The following is a 22920-nucleotide window of genomic DNA, read 5'->3' on the forward strand; positions in this document are numbered from 1 at the left end:
AACCATATAGGGACAATACAAAAAGCGAGGAGGCACTCACGGTTTCAGGGTGCAGCAGGTTTCTTTTTTTCGGTGCAAGACTGGAGCAGCCCAGCATCCGCAGGATGCCATTTCAGGTACACACCTGTGTACCTGCAATGGCGTCCTGCACCGAAAATAAAGAAACCCGCTGCACCCTGAAACCGTGAATGCCTCCTCGCTTCTTCTTTGCGTATTGTTGACTGTGCATGCTTTGCTCCGGAGAATTGAGAACCCAGTTGGTATACAGCCCGTAACTTGCTTCTTTGTAGCACTGTCTCGTTGGCGGACAGCAAGAGCCTGATATAGACTGCTTAAGATCAGAGACATCAGTGCCGGCCTTTGTCTTCTTACTCATGTGTATTGTTGAGCGGCATAGGCCATATTCAAATTTGCGATATTTCGCGAATATATTTGCTAAATTCGCATATTCAAATTATTCGCGTTTTAATTTCGCATACGCGAAAATTCGAATATTAGCATATGCAAAAATTAGCGTAAGTGAAAATTTGCATATGCAAAAATTAGCATATTCAAATTTTAGCATGCACGCCAGTCTCACACAGTAGTATTAGAGCCTTCTTTACACCACACAAGCTGGAAGCAGATAGGGATGATCACTGTGATGTGTACTGTGAAAAAGAATATTTGTAATTACGAATATATAGTGCTATATTCGTGAATATTCGCAAATTTGCAAATATGCGATATTCGCGAATAAAATTCGCATTGCAAATATTCGCGAGCAACACTACTCATGTGTTTGTAACCATATAGGGAGGTGACAGCTATCCATACGGATGAAACTGTTGCTGTCCGTCGGTTTGTTATATGTACTAGTCATAATTTTATTGTCCTCAATTTTAATGTTGAGGTCTAAAAAGTTTTCAGTCACTTGGCTAATAGTAGCTGTAAAGTTTAAAAAATAATAGTTTTTATTGATGCCCGTTGGCTACTTTTTTATCTGGCATCAATAAAAAAAAAAAAATATTTAAACTTTACCGATACTATTAGCCAAGTGACTGAAAACTTTTTAGACCTCAACATTAAAATCGAGGACAAAAAAATTATGACTAGTACATATAACAAACCGACAGACAGCAACAGTTTCATCCTTATGGATAGCTGTCACCTCCCTATATGGTTAAACAATATCCCTCACAGTCAGTCAATTCCTTAGAATATGTAGAAATTGTAGCAATATAAATGATTATGACAGGGAAGCCGAAAAGAGGCTCAATACATTTTTAAATAAAGGATATGGAAAAAAAAACTGGTAGAAAAGTCCTACAAGTAAGAAAGGAAAATAGAGAACCACTGATCAACACAAAGCAGGAGAAGGAAAATAGAAGGAAAACAATAATCAATAGAACAAGCAATAATGAAGGTGATACTAAAGATGTGCCTATTATCCCCAATATAGCAACTAAATCTCATTCTTCCAACAGATAGTTAAAAAAACATTGGGAGATTCTTCAGGGTAATAAAATTATAGGGAAATATATCCCTAACAGACCCACATTCATCTATAGGAAAGGACAACATTTGGGGCATAAAATTGTCCCTACTAAAAAAAACTTCTTTACAGACCCAAATAAAGAATACAAATAACTTTCTTCCAATCAAAAATGTTTGTTTTTGTCCATGCAGGACATGTAAGGCTTGCATAACAATGAAAAACACTATCCCAGTGACATATAGAAATAGAAAATACTCTATTGAATATAAAATTAGGGAACATATACAATGTAAAACTACAGGTCTGATCTAGGGTATTAAAGAACTTCGGAGTATAAAAATTGTCCCCCATGCTGCTGGTAGTAAAAAAATAAAGATGTACATACCTTCCTCCGCTCCCCCGGGGCCTCCGGTAACAGGCTCCGGTCTCCGCCCAGTCCTCTTCCTGGTTGCCAGTGGTCGGAGAATCGTACGGCACTCAATACAGCCAATCACCAGCCGCAGCGAAATCCGACTCTATATAGGGGCAACTATATAGCCCAGCTATCTCAGGCAGAATCCAAATGGATTTTTAATTTGAATACCTTAATTCCATTTTGTTTGAATGCCGATTTAGATTTGTTAAAATTTATATAAAAACTAGCTGTCCATATCAATCTAAATTTAACATTCCATAACAATTTCATTTGCATAGAAAGGATTTAATTTGCATGTAAAGGTTTTTACAGTAACCCCCCCCCCCCCCCGACATGCAATGGCCCCGAGATATGATCAAATCGACATATGATGGCCTCTCAAAGGCCATCACATGTCAATGTCAGCATCGACATACGATGCTTTTATATGTCGGGACCATCGCATTAACTCCTATCCGACAGCGCAAAATGCTTAAGCTGCTGTCTGATAGCAGCTTATGCATCCTGGACAGGTTCGATTACCTATCCCCGCTGCTCCGGGTCCACTTCGCGATCCTCCAGCGTCTTCTGTATCTTCTCCAGGGTCCGGGCATCGCTTTCCGGCGTCGTTATTACGTCGCTACGCACACCGTGCCGGCGCAGCAGCGTAATAACGTCACCAGAAAGCGAGGTCCGGACCCTGGAGAAGATGCGGAAGAAGCCGGAGGATCCCGAAGAAGACGCCGGAGCAGCGGGACAGCATCGGGTGCCCCTGGGACAGCATCGGGAGCGGTGAGGACGCGGTCCGGAGTGGGGGTACAGGTGAGTATAACTTCCTATACTTTATGGAATGATATTTTGGGCTGCCTAAATGACCCACGCTAATTCCATCTAGCTAACATTGCAGCAGGGTGTACGGCAGTTAAGACGCCACTGGCCGAGGCTGACTCCTGCTATCCCCGAAACGGATATCGTTTGAACTATAGGAGCAAAACTCCAGGATTAAAAGACCGATTTTGTAGGAGCCGTTACTACAAAGGTTGGATAATGCACGATATTAAACTAAGGACACTCCAGCACTTTCAGCTTCATAAGATACATCTCATTATCAGGTATACACTAATTTTTTTAGATTTTTATAACTTCTCTGCATTATAATTTTAAATCCAATACAGCACTGACTTTTATAGAAATGCTATTCATTTATTTTATATGGCATACAGGGGCCCATATTAAGTTTTTATTAGCAGTATTGGCACCTCAGCTTAGATCCACAGCACCAGTGCTAGGACGTTAAATCTATACACCATGATTGCTAACCCCTTTAACCTCACAAATGTTTTCAAAATTGAAGCATAACATTTCTAAAACCATTAAAATGTCCCTGGGTGTAGGTTCCATGTACAGTATCTTCACCATCTCACAGCAACTTATCGTCTTTAATGTTTTAGGGTTTGATTTTGTAGCTTTCACTGTAAAATATAAATAATATGCTAACTTTATTCTGCAGGTCATTAAGATTATAGCAATATGAAATTGATATCATTTTAATGTGAAATTTTTTGCACTTTTTGCATTTTTTGTGTCTGTTTTTGTGCCTCTGCATTCCAAGACTCATAACAATTTTATTTTCCCATCAATAGAGCTTTATAATGGCTTTTTATTCCTTATTATGGAAAGAACACATTGAAAGGTTATTTTATTTATGACATTTATTATAAGTTATATAGTTTTATAACTTAAAGAAAAAGTAAAAATAAAGAATCTGTATAAGGAAAACTTTTTACAATTTCTTCTTTTCCCTAAAAAAATTGTCACGTACCGGCAGGCCTGGTAGTGGATCCTCTGAACCAGAGAGGCGATGACGCGGGTTGTACCAGAGGACCGATTCTAAGTGGTTACTGGCTTTCACCAGAGCCCGCCGCAAGGCGGGATGGACTTGCTGCGGCGGTAACCACCAGGTCGTATCCTCCAGTAGCAACTCGACCTCTTTGGTGGCTGATATGGCGTGGTACACAGGGAGCAGGCAAGAGCGTAGTCGGACGTAGCAGAGGTAAGGGCAGGCAGCAAGGGTTCAAAGGCGAGTATACGGTAGCAACGGGTACGGCAACTGGCAAGGCAATAATCACTGTAGGGAGCGCTTTCTCAGAGGCACAAGGCACAAAGATCCAGCAGGGGCAGGAAGGGGCAGGTGCCTTTTATTGGGAAATCACAATGGGAGGTGTGGAACCAGCGCACCAATTACCGGTGCGCTGGCCCTCTAAATTTACTGAAACCGGCGCGCGCCCTAGAGGGCGGGGCCGCGCAGGTGAGATGAACGGGGACGCGGCGCGTGAGCGGGGACCAGCCGCCACGCTAGCCGCATCCCTGCTACAGTGAGACCCGTGCTCCCGGTCAGTGTGTTTGACCGGGAGATGCCGGGACCCCAGCACGGAGGACACAGGGAGCGGGTGCTCAGGTCCGGAGGTGGAGACCGGAGCGCTCGCTGTGACAACATTTTTAAACACTACTTTTTAAAAATACATATTTTTTTTTATACTTTATGACCTTAACCCAGCAACTATTTGATTTCTCCTAATATACATTGCAGTACTCCTTCATTTCATTGTAGTATGTCTGACAGTGTTACACTGGCAACCTATTAGATCCTGGCAGATAAAGGGATAATTTTTGGATACTGGCTAACATCAAAACCCATTGGGACTCCAAGATTGCATTGCATAAACTAAAGACCCCTCCTGCCAGGAGCTACCAGCACCCCATAGCATGCGGATGCTGTCAGCCTCATCTTGATCCTTGATCCTAAGATAAAGTTAAGTTTAACTATTCTAACATGTTATATAAACCAACTTTAACCTTACTTCTCAATTAGTGATTGGTGCATTAGGATATCCCAAAACTGCATATTGTTGAGTCAGGTTGACACACTCAAGACTATATCTGTACTATTAGGGCATATTGCGAGAAAGAGATTAGATGCAACTTGAAATAACTACTGCTCTGCCTTTAAATTCTTCACAGCCTGGTTAAATTGATCTTCAACATTAATTTTTTCCCCGAAAAATAACTATATATATATATATATATATATATATATATATATATATATATATATATTTTAGACATGTAAACAGTGTCAGCACACTGTGTACTGCATTGGGTCCTTACTCCAGACCAAATGCTTTCCAGAACTTTTAAATTAATCAATAACTGGTCAATTGGTGCCCACTCCTGGCTTATCCCCTATCCATGAGCTGTCGTAACTTTGCACTATATGGTAAAATTTGACTGGAATCTTTGTGCCCTTCATAGTTGTATAGTGTAGGTGTTTGGTAACTGCAGCCTGACGTCTATTGAAGTGAATGAGAGCCAAGCTGCAGTTACTTAGATATTATTGTATATTACATATGTGAGGTGTTGTGGATATAACTGACCAGAAAAATGTCTGACGAGGTCCAACAAACCAAAACCAATTTTTTTTCCACACCTGCAAGTGCTTCAGCCCAACCGTACTCTTGCAGCCAAGCTGAGCTCACTGGGCTATGGGATATATTCTCCCATAAAAGAAAGACAAAAAGTCCGCCAAACAGCTCTTGAAACATATGAACAAATTACAGAATTCATATTTCCATGTGGCCTATTTCTAAAAAGTTTAAAATCTTATGCAATGTCTAATTAAAAAACAAATCTGACTAAATTAAACTGGTCTGTAATATCTCTTATTTGCCAGTTTTGTGGACTTTATTTGTATTTTTTTTATCTCAATTGTTACCTTTCCCTCAGCTGCCTTCTGCCAGTATGTGATTATTATGCTTGCTTGTTAATGGCTTTGGCTCCATCACACCTTGATAAACATTAGTGTACCAAATCCAACTTTCCTCTTAAGGTTGGCAATCTGAATCCTGATATTGCAGTCAGCTCTGACAGTCTGGCCAAAAATTGGTCTGTATAGGAGGAGATATATTTTTAACCATGATCAGACCAACTCCTGCATTATCGCTATTCTTTCAGATGGGAATAGATTACAGTTTAATGATGCCTAAAAACATCTTTGGAACATGTGCCTATATGTAGCCACCTTAAACCTGTTTTCAAGTTCAGGGAGTAAGCGGAGTTAGAGGTTAACATTTTTTAAATCTTTTCTTTATTTTATTTTAGATTTAATTCTTTGCCCACTCCATCAGTTACTACAAGAAAAATCAGTATAATTCATAATATTCATTTAATCCATTAGTTTTGTTTTATTTGCCTATTTCCCTCTTTTATTAAATGGGTTATTCAGATATAGAAAAACAGAGCTAATTTATTTCAAAAACAGCTCCACGTCTGTCCCTACATTGTGTGTGGTAATGCAACTTGGCTCCATTCACTTCAGTGGAACTGAGCTGCAGAACCACACCCAACCTGGAGATAGACAGGGAGCAATTATTGAAATAAATAGCTCTGTTTTTCTATTGCTGGATAACCCCTTTAATACTAAAGCATGTGTCTATTCTGACATTCTTTAAGGTTGGATTTGGGTTAGTTTCCATCTAACCAGAAACATCTATTTGTGATGAGTTTGATTTTGGTCTTTGGATTTCAAAAAAGTTAGTGGTTAGCTACTGTTCAAGTACATCTCTGTCCTCAACACCTTGCAGTCTATCAGGATAAAAAAAAAATAAGTTACAAAAAAGCAAAGCTTTCTCCTCAATAATCCTACACTGTTGCCGTTCCAATGGTGCCAAGGATTCTGCTTATATAAACTTCTTGGTCCTTTGGAACACAGAATATGTCTGCTACGGCAAATACTGCCAGCCGGGTAACATCATAAAGAAGATCATGAAGAATAGTTGAATACTTTTTTTTTTTAAGTCCTTTTTTACACAGTCTATCCCATCAATATATTTTATTTGGTCAAGCAACCTCTTAAAGGGGTATTCCGGGCAAAAACATTTTATACCCTATACTCTTTATGCCCGCTGCTGGGACCCCCACGATCTCCCTGCATCACCCGCATTCTATACGGGGACTGCGTCTCAAGTTTTGGAAACATCCGGGTTTCCGGGACTGGGGACATGACGTCACGCCACGCCCCCTCCATTCATGTCTATGGAAGGGGGTGTGACAGGTGCAGGTGACGCAGGGAGATCGTGGGGGGTCCCAGCAGCGGGCCCCCCGCGATCAGACATCTTATCCCCTATCCAAAATGTTTTTGCCCGGAATACCCATTTAATGATGTTCCAAAGTAGAATAAATATCTATCTACACAAGGATGTCACTAGATAGTTAATAATTAAGCCATTTTCTAAGATTGTTTGTGTAAGACGTTAAACTACAAGGATGTCATAGAAATGGCACAATGAACATAGTTTTTCTTCTGCTAGAGGAGAGCTATTTAAATATTGTTTTTGGTGTTATTACAAAATGTATGTCTGACAAATGCTGGCTAAAATTTCCCACAAAGCTTATGCTCTCAAGACCTCAAACACGTAAAATATATTGAAAATATATTTGCTAAAAAGATTAGACAACAATTCCCATAGTCAGGTGGCATTATGAAAGTAAATTTGCATACCGTAAGTATACTCTGTCATAGGACACATAGAGACCATACTACAAATTCACAGCTTAAGAAGCTGAAAATCTCATACTGCTAAATGTCAATTTCTCTGTAGGAGAAATATTCTTTATTTTAATCCCGCTTCCTTTAAAGAGAGCTTTCGTATAAGAAATATTGACATGAAATGCTAATATCCCTTGGTTGCTAATGTCAATCAATGTGGAATGATCAGTCTTCATCTCATTGCACAGGATGCTTCTATTAACAGCACCATGATTGAAATCTTTGAATATGCTTCATTCTAACTTTTCCTCTTTGATTGGAAAGTAGCTGAGCAGTTACAGATCTGGCGTATGAGAAAGATTTCTCTTTGTAATGTGCTACATTGTAAGCCATTTAAATTGAGCAATTTATATAAGCAGATCACTGTCTCTGTGCTGAATAAATCCACTGTTGTTACTAAAATTGGCTGCTTAGATCTTTCAGTTCAAAGAGGTTATTAGAGATAGCAAATGATTAGAATATATAATTGTTGTTGTGCCTAATTCAATAAGAGCATATTATCTTCCGCAATAATACTAAATATATACAGTGGGGCAAAAAAGTATTTAGTCAGCCACCAATTGTGTGAGTTCTCCCACTTAAAAAGACGAGAGAGGCCTGTAATTTTCATCATAGGTGTTCCTCAACTATGAGAGACATAATGAGAAAAAAAATTGTAAAATCACATTGTCTGATTTTTAAAGAATTTATTTGCAAATAATGGTGGAAAATAAGTATTTGATCAATAACAAAAGTTAATCTCAATACTTTTATACCCTTTTTGGGAATGACAGAGGTCAAACGTTTTCTGTAAGTCTTCACAAGGTTTTTACACACTGTTGCTGATATTTTGGCCCATTCCTCCATGCAGATCTACTCTAGAGCAGTGATGTTTTGGGGCTGTCGCTGGGCAACACGGACTTTGAACTCCCTCCAAAGGTTTTCTATGGGGTTTAGATCTTAAGACTGACTAGGCCACTCGAGGACCTTGAAATGCTTCTTACAAAGCCATTCCTTTGTTGCCCAGGCAGTCCGTTTGGGATCATTGTCATGCTGAAAGACCCAGCCATGTTTCATCTTCAATGCCCTTCCTGAAGGAGGTTTTCACTCAAAATCTCAAAATACGTGGCTCCATTCATTCTTTCCTTTTCACGGATCAGTCGCCCTGGTCCCTTAGCAGAAAAACAGCCCTAAAGCATGATGTTTCTACCCCCATGCTTCACAGTAGGTATGGTGTTCTTTGGAGACAACTCAGCATTCTTTCTACTCCAAACACGACGAGTTGAGTTTTTACTAAAAAGTTCTACTTTGGTTTCATCTGACCATATGACATTCTCCCAATACTCTTCTGGATCATCCAAATGCTTTCTAGCAAACTTCAGACGGGCCCGGACATGTACTGGTTTAAGTAGGGGGACACGTCTGACACTACATGATTTGAGTTCCTTACAGCGTAGTGTGTTACTGATGTAGCCTTTGTTACTTTGTTCCCAGCTCTCTGCAGGTCATTCACTATGTCCCCCCGTGTGGTTCTAGGATTTTTGCTCACCATTCTTGTGATCATTTTGAGACCTTGCGTGGAGCCCCAGATTAAGGGAGATTATCAGTGGTCTTGTATGTCTTCCATTTCCTAATAATTGCCCCCACAGTTGACTTCTTCACACCAAGCTGCTTGCCCATTGCATATTAAGTCTTCCCAGCCTGGTGCAGGTCTACAATTTTGTTTCTGGTGTCCTTCAACAACTCTTTGGTCTTGGCCATGGTGGAGTTTGGAGTATGACTGTTTGAGGTTGTGGACAGGTGTCTTTTATACTGATAACACGTTCAAACAGGTGCCATTACTAGAGGTAACGAGTGGAGGACAGAGGAGACTCTTAAAGAAGAAGTCACAGGTCTGTAAGAGCCAGAAATCTTGCTTGTTGTTAGATGGCCAAATACTTATTTTCCACCATAATTTGCAAATAAATTCTTTAAAAATCAGACAATGTGATTTTATGGATTTTTTTTCTCATTATGTCTCTCATAGTTGAGGTATACATATGATGAAAATTACAGGCCTCTCTCATCTTTTTAAGTGGGAGAACTTGCACAATTGGTGGCTGACTAAATACTATATTGCCCCACTGTGTTATTGTACATGGGAATTCATCATATAATTGTGAAAATTCTATATTAACAATTAAGCTATTGCATACAGAAGTATAAAAGTTGGACTCTATGTGCTATTCACCAGTGCGTTGAGATGCATAGTTGGCCACTAGAGGCAGAAATGAGAAATTTTAATGTATCTGCCTTTTATACCAGTATGTAAATTATGTTTCTTGTTGTGTGACTATGTGATGGGAGTAAGTGTGTAAATGCCTTTTATTTTAAGAAAACCGTGTGTATAGATACAGAAATCTGATCTAATGTCTAATCTAAGTCTAGTCTAATCATTAACAGATGCATGGTAACTTAAATAATCTCAAATGTATAATTTTTAGGGGAAGAGTAAAATTAAAACATAAAGTCATACCCCATTAAACCAATGGTGTCTCATTAACCTTATTGACTTATAATTGGGTAAAATGGGTTTTATATTGGAGCCCGTTGCCATTACTCACTGTTCTTTTCTTCAGAATTGCCAAATGGAGCGATTGACAGTAATGTGAAAGAAAAACGTAATCCATGCAGAAAAAAATATGTGAAATAAAAACAACAAATCAAAATGCAATAAACAGCATAAACTTAATGGCAAACAGGGGAGTGTAGAGGGGTTTGAGTGGGGAGTATCCCAGAAGGGTTGGGTGGAAAGCAAGAAACAAATGCAGAAGAGGACTATACATAAGGTCTGTGCATCATTCTTTTTGCATTAGTGTGAACACTTCCTTAGTACTTTGCCAGTTTGTAAAACAAAGTTGTAGAGATGCTAAGAAAGTGCCACTTTATCTCTTTTGGCTCCTCTTGCCTACTTCCAAATGATTGCATGGATGTAAAAGGGACAAATTAATATGCCAAACACATTTGATAAAAAAAAGGTTGGCATTCTTACCTCACCCTCATCTCTTTTTAGATAACTTGACAAGGCTTAGTGAGATGGAGTGTGCCCTTGCGTCTCAACACATTTGATAGAATTCATGCCAGAAAGTTGGTGTAAATAATGGAAGTCTAAAGATGTAAGAGCAAAAGTAAATATCTAGTACTAGGAGTTCAGGAAACCACTGAGGCTGCTCTTGGTCCTCTAGTTCACATGTATACATATTTTAGAGTCAATTTAGCAATGATATCTATTCATGTTTCCCTTATCTTTTACTTTGTACAGCTCTCCCTGGCACAGCAAAATGGCACAGACAGAAAAAGGCTCTTGCAGTTCTGAAAAAATAAAACTAGATCCAAACATTTTACAGATACAGTGTTATAAAAAAAAAATCCTACTACTTCAGTTTAAATGTTCCACTGTATAAAATACTATGTTAAATGTGTGCAATCACCACATTGTGATTTTAGCTCTCTAGATCAGAGAAAACAAAATGCTCAAACAGTTTGTAACACTTATATAACACACTAAATGCTTGCAAGTTTAATTCACCAGGTTGTTTTACAAGCAATATGTTGCAGTAAATTTGTATTGTAAGCTTCAAATGTGAAAAAGAGTAAAGTGAACAATACATACAAAAGATATAATAACTTCAACAATTACCACCATACATGGGCAGATTCGCTGTAACATAAAACCATTGACAGGTAAAATGAATAACACAGATTACACCTGTCAAGCATTGGAATATATTAGGCAGCATATCAACAAGCCGTTCTTGAATTTGATGGTTTAGGAACTGGAAAAATAAGCAAAGGATGCAGAACTAAGTGACTTTTACAAGGGCCAAATTGTAATGCGTAGATAACTGGGTAAGAACATTTCCAAAATGGCAAGTCTTGTTGGGTGTCCCTAGCATGCAGTGTGGGATTCTCAAAAGTGGTCCATGGAAGGACAACAAATGAATGGCCAATGGAGTCATGTGGGTGCTTAGGGTTTACTGATGCCTGTTGGAAATGAAGTCTTGCCCATCTGGTCTGATCCCATAGGAGAGCTATTATAACGCAAAGTATTGAAAAATTGAATGACTATAATATAAAAGTATCAAAATACACAGTGCTTTATAGCTTACTGCATATAGGCCTGTATGGCCACAAATTTGCCAGAGTGTCCTTGCTAACCAATTTCACCTCCAAAAGTGCCTGCAAAAGGCTTGTGACCATATTAGGTCACTCTTTTTCATTGTTCTATGGTCCATAGTGGTCCATAGAACAAAGAAAAACAGTGAATTAATGATACTTAACATTTGTACATTTCTTTTGCATAATGTTTATGTCTGCAGGCATGTGTGTTGCTTACCTCAAGAAGTGGTGTCACTAGGATGTGCATTTGGGATTAATTAAACTGGGGGAGAGCTGCGAAATATCATCATTCCCCATTTTGAACATCCTTTCCATTCTTGTTATACATAATAATAAATATTGTTAACAACAGTTAACACTACACTTGTCCTAAGGTGGTCACAATTGTCCCCAGACATAACAGATACATGTGTAAAAGTACCATTTCCAGGCAATCAAGCCATAACATTGTAAAGTATTAGAACAGTATTATTAAAACCAGTGAACTCTGTTGAGCTAAGTTTGAAGTGATAACTGTTGTCCAATCTTTTTATCTTCAAGGAAACATCAGGAATACAGAGAAACTAAGCTATGATAAACAGCAGCAGTATGAGATTAAAGTCACCGCATATGACTGTGGACAGAAGCATGCAGCTCAAGAAGTCACAGTAAGAGTGGATGTGAAGCCCGTGTGCAAGCCAGGATGGCAAGGTAAGAAACCTTCAAAACCTTTATATCAAACTGTCTAGTAATGTACTGGTTCTTTACTGCCATATAACACTGTTTTTCCAAGTCTGAAAATACATTTGAGATTATTCTTTCTGGAAACCCCAGGCTTCCCTGTTCCTACAGGCAGCTAAGTGCTGATGTTGGTTTATGACCTTATAACAAGTGTGGATTCACGCTGGTCTCAAGCCTTTCCCAATATTGTTACAATACTACAAAAGAAAGAAATGTCTTTTAATGAGAATGTGAGTTAAAAGATCTGGAAAACAAATACAGTTCAGTGTATAACTATTTGTACATAAAGCACATAGTTGAAAAATGAAAACATGCCATTATGAACCCCCCATGGTCAACAATTTATGGCATATAAATAAGATATGTCTGCACTTACAAACATGAGAAAACACATTTAGTAATGTTTTTTTTAAACAAGATGGTATCATTGTATCTAGGGTACAATATAGTATCATAATTTCAATAATTTAATAACTGGTGCAACACAGCCAAGATACTCCAAGTACTCCCTCCACTGCTGCGATATTTCGGGAAGCAACAGACACACAACATGGAAGGCTGAATTTATTCTGTGTATTGTACCAGAAAAAGGATGCATTTAGAAGGACATGTTCACATACTAAAGACGAATCATGCATATTACTGAAAGAAATGTTACATGCTATTGAGTTATTACCGTAAAGAAAACTCATTGTTTATTAAGATAAACAGGGCGGGCCATTTATATGAATAAACCTTAATAAAATGGGAATGGTTGGTGATATTAACTTCCTGTTTGTGGCACATTAGTATATGTGAGGGGGGAAACATTTCAAGATGGGTGGTGACCATGGCGGCCATTTTGAAGTCGGCCATTTTGAATCCAACTTTTGTTTTTTCAATAGGAAGAGGGTCATGTGACACATCAAACTTATTGGGAATTTCACAAGAAAAACAATGATGTGCTTGGTTTTAACTTAACTTTATTCTTTCATGAGTTATTTACAAGTTTCTGACCACTTATAAAATGTTCAATGTGCTGCCCATTGTGTTGGAGTGTCAATGCAACCCTCTTCTCCAACTCTTCACACACTGATAGCAACACTGCAGGAGAAATGCTATCACAGGCTTCCAGTATCTGTAGTTTCAGGTACTGCACATCTCGTATCTTCACAGCATAGACAATTGCCTTCAGATGACCCCAACGATAAAAGTCTAAGGGGGTCAGATCGGGAGACCTTGGGGGCCATTCAACTGGCCCACGACAACCAATCCACTTTCTAGGAAACTGTACATCTGGGAAAGCACGGACCTGACAGCCATAATGTGGTGGTGCACCATCTTGTTGGAAAAACTCAGGGAACGTGCCTGCTTCAGTGCACAAAGAGGGAAACACATCATCATGTAGCAATTTCTCATATCCAGTGGCCTTGAGGTTTCCATTGATGAAGAATGGCCCCACTATCTTTGTACCCCATATACCAAACCATACCATCAATTTTTGTGTTCGAACAGTCTTGGAGGGATTTATCCAATGTGGGTTAGTGTCAGATCAATAGCGGTGGCTTTGTTTGTTAACTTCACCATTCACATAAAAGCTTGCCTCATCACTGAACAAAATCTTCTGCGTAAACTGAGGGTCCTGTTCCAATTTTTGTTTTGCCCATTCTGCAAATTCAGTCATCCTGGTTGAGATGCTGCAGTAGCTGGAGTTTGTAAGGGTGCCATTTGTGAGTAGCTAATATCCGCCGAAGGGATGTTCGACTAATCCACTCTCCAGTGACATGCGGCGAGTGCTACGCTGTGGGCTCTTGCTGAATGAAGCTAGGACAGCCACTGGTGTTTCTTCATTAGTGACAGATTTCATGCTTCCACATTTTGGCAAATCCAACACTGAACCAGTTTCACGAAGCTTAGCAAGCAGTTTGCTAACTGTAGCATGGGAGATGGATGGTCTCGTAGGGTGTCTTGCATTGAAATCTGCTGCAATGACCCGGTTACTGCGTTCACCAGACATCAACACAATTTCTATCCACTCCTCACCTGTTAACCTCGATGACATGTCAATGGTTGTAAACAAAGAGAAACTTGTAAATAACTAATGAAAGAATAAAGTTACGTAAAAATCTTGTGAAATTCCCAATAAGTTTGATGTGTCACATGACCCTCTTCCTATTGAAAAAACAAAAGTTGGATTCAAAATGGCCAACTTCAAAATGGCCGCCATGGTCACCACCCATCTTGAAAAGTTTCCCCCCTCACATATACTAATGTGCCACAAACAGGAAGTTAATATCACCAACCATTCCCATTTTATTAAGGTGTATCCATATAAATGGCCCACCCTGTAGATGATGTCATAGGGATATAGCTATAGATGAATTAATTGTTCATAGCAATAGGAAGATGTATCAAAGTTTGTGCAAAGTAAAACTGTGGTTGTCCATTAACCCCTTAAGGACTCATGACGTACCGGTACGTCATGAGTCCGCTCCCGATCTATAACGCGGGGCCACGGTGGGGACCCGTGGCTAATAGCATGGCACTGATCACAGTGCGGCGCGTTATTAACCCTTTTATACGCGGTGTTCAAAGTTTAACGGCGCGTCTAAAGTGAAAGTGAAACCATGCCGGTTAGCTCAGGGAGCTGTTCGGGATCGCCGTGGTGAAATCGCGGCATCCCGAACAGCTGCTGGACGCGAGGAGGGTCTTCTACCTTGCCTCCTGGTGTCCGATCGCCGAATGACTGCTCAGTGAGTCATCGATCACTGGTTTCCTATGAGAAACCAGTGATCAATATAAAAGATCAGTGTGTACAGTGTTATAGGTTCCTAAGGGGGCTATAACACTGCAAAAAAAATGTGAGAAAAAAAGTGAATAACCCCTTAAGGACTCAGCGTTTTTCAGTTTTTGCACTTTCGTTTTTTCCTCCTTACCTTTTAAAAATCATAACCCTTTCAATTTCCCACCTTAAAATCCATATTATGGCTTATTTTTTGCATCACCAATTCTACTTTGCAGTGACATTAGTCATTTTACCCAAAAATTCACGGTGAAAAGGAAAAATAAATCATTGTGCAACAAAATCGAAGAAAAAAATGCCATTTTGTAACTTTTGGGGGCTTCCGTTTCTACGCAGTGCATATTTCGATAAAAATGACACCTTATCGTTATTCTGTAGGTCCATACGGTTAACATGATCCCCTACTTATATGGAAAAAAAATATAAGAAAAAAATCATAACTACATGCAGGAAAATGTATACGTTTAAAAATGTCATCTTCTGATCCCTATAACTTTTTTATTTTTCCACGTACAGGGCGGTATGAGGACTAATTTTTTGCGCCGTGATCTGTAGTTTTTATCGGTTTGATTTTTGTTTTGATCTGACTTTTTGATCACTTTGTATTCATTTTTTAATGGTATAAAAAGTGACCAAAATACACTTTTTTGGACATTGGATTTTTTTGGTGCGTACGCCATTGACCGTGCGGTTTAATTAATGATATATTTTTATAGATCGGACATTTACACATGCGGCGATACCACATATGTTTTTTTTTTCTTATTTACACTGTTTTATTGTTTTTATGGGAAAAGGGGGGTGATTCAAACTTTTCTTAGGGAAGGGGTTAAATGACCTTTATTAACACTTTTTTTCAACTTTTTTTTGTAGTGTTATAGGTCCCATAGGGACCTATAACACTGCACACACTGATCTCTGATGCTGATCACTGGCGTGTATTAACACGCCTGTGATCAGTGTTATCGGTGCTTGACTGCTCCTGCCTGGATCTCAGGCACGGAGCAGTCATTCGTCGATCGGACACCGAGGAGGCAGATAAGGGCCCTCCCGATGTCCTGTAAGCTGTTCGGGATTTCACCGCGGCGGTCCTGAACAGTCCGACTGAGCAGCCGGGATACTTTCACTTTCACTTCAGACGCGGCGGTCAGCTTTGATCGCCGGGTCTGAAGGGTTCATACAGGGCATCACCGCGATTGGTGATGTCCTGTATTAGCCGCGGGTCCCGGCCGTTGATAGCCGCCAGGAACGACCCAATATGACGCAGGGACACCGCGTGAAGCCTCGGTATATCGCGGGAGCCGGCGGAGGACGTAAATATATGTCCTGTGTCGTTAAGGAGATAAAGATCATTTAACCCCTCCCCTAATAAAAGTTTGAATCACCCCCCTTTTCCCATAAAAAAAACAAAAAACAATGTAAATAAAAATAAAAATAAACATATGTGGTATCACCGGCTGCGGAAATGTCCGAATTATAAAAATATATCGTTAATTAGACTACCCAGTAAATGGCGTACGCGCCAAAAAATTCCAAAGTCCAAAATAGTGAATTTTTGGTCACTTTTTATATCATGAAAAAAGGAATAAAAAGCGATCAATAAGTCCTATCAATGCAAAAATGGTACCGCTAAAAACTTCAGATCACGGCGCAATAAATGAGCCCTCATACCACCCCATACCCGGAAAAATAAAAAAGTTATAGGGGTCAGAAGAGGACAATTTTAAACGTATAAATTTTCCTGCCTGTAGTTATGATTTTTTCCAGAAGTACGACAAAATCCAACCGATATAAGTAGGGCATCATTTTAATTGTATGGACCTACAGAATAAATATAAGGTGTCATTTTTACCGAAAAATGTACTGTGTAGAAACGGAAGCCCCCAAAAGTTACAAAATGGCGTTTTTTTCCAATTTTGTCTCACAATGATTTTTTTTTTCCGTGTCACCGTCATTACAAAGTAGAATTGGTGGCACAAAAAATAAGCCATCATATGGATTTTTAGGTGCAAAATTGAAAGAGTTATGATTTTTTAAAGGTAATGAGGAAAAAAACGAAAATGCAAAAACGGAAAAAACCCGAGTGTTAAAGCCTAAGATCTGTCTATGGACAATTACTACCCTTTTCCTTAACAACAGTATTCTCCTCAACTCCTATGTTAAGTGAATGGCTATGTTTTAGCACCTAGTTGTTTTAGGTACAACATCTAATGAACAGATCCAATGAACAGTTAACATGTAGGAAGCTACCAACCTTTTCTTTGTAATTTTAATAAATAAAACAATGCCAGGGCCAGTTTTACACAAAGTGTGGCCCTGGGCATGATTAAAATTGGGGCCCCAAATGCTAAAATGTTGTACCATCAATACTGTCAAATTCAGCCAATATAGACGGAGTGGCATATCAGGAATGTTGCTGGTGTCAGGGGCACAAACCACAAGCAATATATCCCCTTTAAAAACACACAAATTTATATGCATGGTTATATAAAAAAATACCACTGCAGTGGAATTCATATTGCCCGACGCCCGGGGCATGTAGTTCTGGGCACAGGGAGGTGAATTTTTTGGCTGCAGAGGCAGACAGGCAGCCAGTGACAGCTGTCAAACAGATTTACAGCTGCAGCTATCCCTGTGTGCCCCCACCACAGTAGACAACTACTACACCGGAGAGCGTGGAGTGATCAGCTGCAGATGTGGGATTAATTTGCTGCATGTCCTGTTCCTTTAAGAAATGCAGGGGAACAGGGCATGACATCACTTATGCCTGAGGTTTGATCAGTACTGGAATCCCTAATATCTATGAGTGCAGAGGACAGGGGGAGGAGTGCTGAGTATAGACTAGGCCTGGCCAGAGCCACAAAAGCAGGGGTGAGTCCCCTCTAGAGATTCACATTGTGTTAAGTTGCAGGCAATGGGATTCTGCCTCACTGTAAATCTCCAACAGAAATTTGTAAGTGGAATCCCAGTTGGAAATTCCGTAGTGTGAACCTAGCCTAACAGTGCAGTCATAGCAACTACGCATGCACCATCACTTGCAGGTGCCAGCAGCATTATACAGCTGATGTCCTGCTCAAATTGGGTTGTGTAGAACCCAAGAAATTGTGTAAAATAGAAATGTCAACATGAATGGCATTTACATTTACTGATAATTTTTAGGGCATAATCATGCAAGATCAGTGATAAATGGTAGTATGATTTATCGCTGATCCTTTTCTTAAATTTACATATACACACATATATCAGCATTGTAATGATAATTGGGCTTAAAGGAAAACAGTAATTCTGTTCACCCACACTAAACCCAATATAGTGGGTTATACTGTGGGTGAACAGGAGTCTGATGAGGGGATCATTGAATAAAATACGTACTATCTTCTCTGAATTGCACACTGTAGGCAGGCCCCGACAGCAAAATTTGCATATTCATTGTCACTGGTTACGTGACTGCTCAGTTGGCGCATGCGCTCACTTGACCATCAACTCGAGGTCACTAGGATGTAGAGTCACAGACAATTAATATGCCAATTAACCGGCCAGGCCTGCCTCCAGCGTGCAATTCAGAGAAGATAGAAGCAGTCTTCAGTGGACATATTTCCAGACCTAAGGTACATATTTTAGTCAGTGACCCCTTATCAGTTTCCTGTTCACCAAAACTATAACTCAGGATGACTTTTTTCATTTAAAGGGGTACTCCGGTGAAAAACAATTAATTTTTTCAATCAACTGGTGCCAAAACGTTAAACAGATTTGTAAAATACTTCTATTTAAAAATCCTAATCCTTCCAATACTTATCAGCTGATGTATACTACAGAGAAAGTTCTTAAAAATCTTAATCCTTTCAATACTTATCAGCTGCTGTATACTACAGTAGAAGTTCTTTTCTTTTTGAATTTCTTTTCTGTCTGTCCAAAGTGCTCTCTGCTGACACCTCTGTCCATATCAGGAACTCTCCAGAGCAAAAGCAAATCCCCATAGCAAGCGTATCCCGCTCTTGACAGTTCCTGACATGGACAGAGGTGTCAGCAGAGAGCACTCTGGTCAGACAGAAAATAAATTTAAAAAGAAAATAACTTTTTAGTATACAGTAGCTGATAAGTATTGGAAGGATTACGATTTTTAAATAGAAGTATTTTAAAAATCTGTTTAACGTTCTGGCACCTGTATAGTGCACCTCTGCTGTTAACAGTAATTAACTACAGCTAGGTGCACAACCAAATGCTGCAGGCTGCTGCCGACGCACACTCTCTAGACCCATGTGTATTAAGGAAGCTGCAGGTGGTCCTCTGGAGGATGGGGGCCCTCGGCAACTGCCGCGCCCCCCTAATGCCGGCCCTGAACATTGCAAAATATTTTGCAAGTGTGGACTGTAAGCATTGTATACTATTACATTTTAGGCTCACTTTTATGTAAACAAAAATAGGATCTGATAGAGCACAGAGTAGGCAAAAAAGCTGAGAGGGGAAGGAAAATTCTCAATTATAAGGATATAGTGAAATTTCAATTTGCACTAAAGAATAAAATACAGAGAGGTGTTTATTGACTCTTCCCAAAATAAGTGGTAAACTTTCCCTTCTTTCACAAAATCTATTGTCTATTTTCCAAAAGATTTTTAAATTTCATAGCTTATCCTGCAGTTTTTGGAACCAAAGTCAGACATAGATAAAGCAAGAAGGAGAAGTAATAGTCCTTCCTTTATAAAATATATTCCATAACCTTTTAATCCACTTCTGGCCCTAGCTCCAAAAAGGCATCACATTTTAATTCAGATTTTTATCTTAGGTTAGGTTTTAAACCACCCTTATAGAACGATTTGTTGAATGATTTGTTGAATGGAAAGATAGCATATTAAAGTCACTTAATTGTTAGTTATAGCTGGGTGAGGCTACACTAACCAATTTGGAGCTCAATGCAGCTCAATGGAGCTCCATAGACTTTAAAGGGGTACTCCACTGGCCCAGTATTCAGAACATTTTGTTTCGAATGTTGGGTGTGGGCTGCGGGGTCGTGACGTCAAGGACCCCGCAGCCCGCACTCAGAGTTCAGAACAAAATGTTCCGAAAGCTTGGCCAGTGGAGTACATTTTTAATGAAAGCCATCCCCTATAATCAGTTTGCCTGCACACCGATAACTAACGATTGGAGGGGGTTTCAGCACTAATATCCTGACACATATTACTGTTTGACATGTCTGAGTGACATGTCAAAAGTTCACTTAAATGACAGTAGTGCTTTAAAGTTCTGTTCGATTGACAAACAAATGAGATTTTCATTTAGAAGAACTTATTATAATTTTATTGTAGTTGAACATAGAATTTTATATTAAGCTAGAAATCCATCATCACAAAAGAGGCAGATAGAAAATTCAGTTCTGCTTCATTTGTATTGCATGCCTGTTTCAACCAGCTGTGTAACTAATACTGTATATTTTAAAAACAAGAGAAGTGAAATGTGACATATAGTCACAAAAAAGACCCTTAACTGATCCTTTGAGTCCATCTAATGTCTGTATTTACAACAATGTCTCTGTGTTAGAACCTTGACCATTCAGTACCGATCCCCTCTGTAAATTACAGATAATATGTGCGTAGCGAATTTTCATTTTACGGCCAAAAGAATCAACTTAACTGGCTCATCAGTTTCAATTTGAGTTTTCCATATATCAGTGAGTCACAAAGACTTAACTGGAATCTGAGCCAAGATAAGCAATGCTATTGCAAAGAACGCATACTCTGGAAACAAGATGCTTAGGGAAAGAGAATGAGGTTTGCAACACTGAACAACATTCTCCTTAACTGTTGTTAAAAATTAAGTCATCTTTGGTGGCTCCAATAATTCAATACAAGCAGAAATTGAATATAGTCACAGCCAAAGAGTTCTTTATCCCATGTCCTGTAATATTATTATATGCCTTACTTGTATTCCGATTGAAAAAGAAGGTCATGGCCTAATAATTAGAATAAAATCCCATATAACATATGATATGAGGATGTCGAGATAAAGATAGAAATGTTGGTTAAGAAATCCAGATGCCTAATCTAATGTAATGATCTAATATGTTTTTGCCTAAATCTGATAAATTTGATTAATGTTGCCGTCTGAGATGAGAACCAATGGGACTGGTGCTAAGATACTATTTCTCTTCTACTGTTAGCTCCACGCTAAAAACCAGACTTGAGCCGCAGAGTCATGCCTGACAATTTGGTTGCTAAGGATACACAGTCATTGCATTGGGATTTTTAAGCAGCACTTGGCTAGCATCAAACATGTCACAGGACACTTATGTCTTCTTATGTTCTATGGCCGGCATTTATCATTGTGGTTGTAAGTGAAGCATTTGTCTACACCTTTTTTGAGTGCTGGTAATTTGTAGGAGTACCACATTTATGAAATAGTAACAGAGCATTTGATAAATTTTGTGCAGGTCACATTTTCTGAAATTTCTCTCTTCACTTACACCAAAAAGCTAAGCTAAGTCTGGGCTGGTGTAGTTTTAGAGACTTTTCAGTGGCTTTGTGCCTTTTTTGCACCTTTCCACAAAAAGCACAGTTCATAAAACCCTTCCATATCATGTGTATTGTCAAAATAAGTGGATTGCAACTCAAAATCAGCAGAAATGTGTAAACCAAAAGACACAAAAAAGGCACAAATAAGCCCTGTTTTCTAGACACAAAAACAGTCTAAAGATAATTATAAATGTCGGCCTATGTCTGCTTAATAAAAGAAAGAATGAGAGAGTTGATGGATAAGCCACTCCTTTTTTATTTCAGTGTGGAGTCTCCCTCCAATCTCTAGCTATAGCTCGGTGAAGAATGTGGTTGTGCGCTTCTCCCAAGCTAACTGCCGAATCCAAATCATTGCAGGAGATGGGCTCCATTGTAATTCAATGGAATATGTCTCCAGCAGTAACATGCCCTGTGTCCCGTCATTGTCGTTCCGATGAGTCCCTGCTTTTAACGTGTTCCTGTTACATGATCTCCCTGCAGGGACTTTCAGGGTCTGACAATCACTGGCTGAGGAGGGAAACCATTGACCAGTGACTGGCTAAGTGGGCATTTCCTGCTGGTACAAGATGTTACAGAAACAAAAAACTAGCACAATGCAGCGGAGACAAGGAGATATCAGAACAGCAGCATCCGGAGTCAAATATAAACAAATTTTGATGCCCAAAAATGCACCGTTAATTTGAACAAAGACTGTATGTCAGCCACATCCTTGTAAAAGATTCCAATACCACTCCAAACTCCATGGAGGATAATAGGCACTGCCAATAAGGTGATCCAGGGGTGATGATGAAAACTTATTTTATTAAAACATGCTACATGTTACAAAACCTAACCCTTTACTTTTTCAGGCATGACAAAAATCACTTAGATCAACGGGTTCATTTATCAACGGGTTTGTTACGCCGAGCGCTCTGGGTCCCTGCTCCTCCCCGGAGCGCTCACGGCGTCTCTCTCCCTGCAGCGCCCCGGTCAGACCCGCTGACCGGGAGCGCTGCACTGACATTGCCGGCGGGGATGCGATTCGCATAGCGGGACGCGCCCGCTCGCGAATCGCATCCCAAGTCACACACCCGTCCCGGTCCCCAGCTGTCATGTGCTGGCGCGCGCGGCTCCGCTCTCTAGGGCGCGCGCTAGCTCTCTGAGACTTAAAGGGCCAGTGCACCAATGATTGGTGCCTGGCCCAATTAGCCTAATTAGCTTCCACCTGCTCCCTGGCTATATCACCTCATTTCCCCTGCACTCCCTTGCCGGATCTTGTTGCCTTGTGCCAGTGAAAGCGTTTAGTGTTGTCCAAAGCCT

General features: G+C 39.7%; 1 protein-coding gene across 2 annotated transcripts in view; it reads left to right on the forward strand.

The window, feature by feature from the left end:
- CLSTN2 (calsyntenin 2) overlaps nucleotides 1-22920 on the forward strand; it is a 1059217-nt gene that overhangs the window by 766211 nt on the left and 270086 nt on the right. For both annotated transcript variants that reach the window (XM_056564871.1, XM_056564872.1), the window contains exon 5: nucleotides 12154-12303. In XM_056564871.1, coding sequence (XP_056420846.1) covers nucleotides 12154-12303 — 150 coding nt within the window. The remainder of the gene's footprint in view (nucleotides 1-12153; nucleotides 12304-22920) is intronic.

Source organism: Hyla sarda, chromosome 3 (genome assembly GCF_029499605.1).
Source record: "Hyla sarda isolate aHylSar1 chromosome 3, aHylSar1.hap1, whole genome shotgun sequence".
Classification (NCBI taxonomy): domain Eukaryota; kingdom Metazoa; phylum Chordata; class Amphibia; order Anura; family Hylidae; genus Hyla; species Hyla sarda.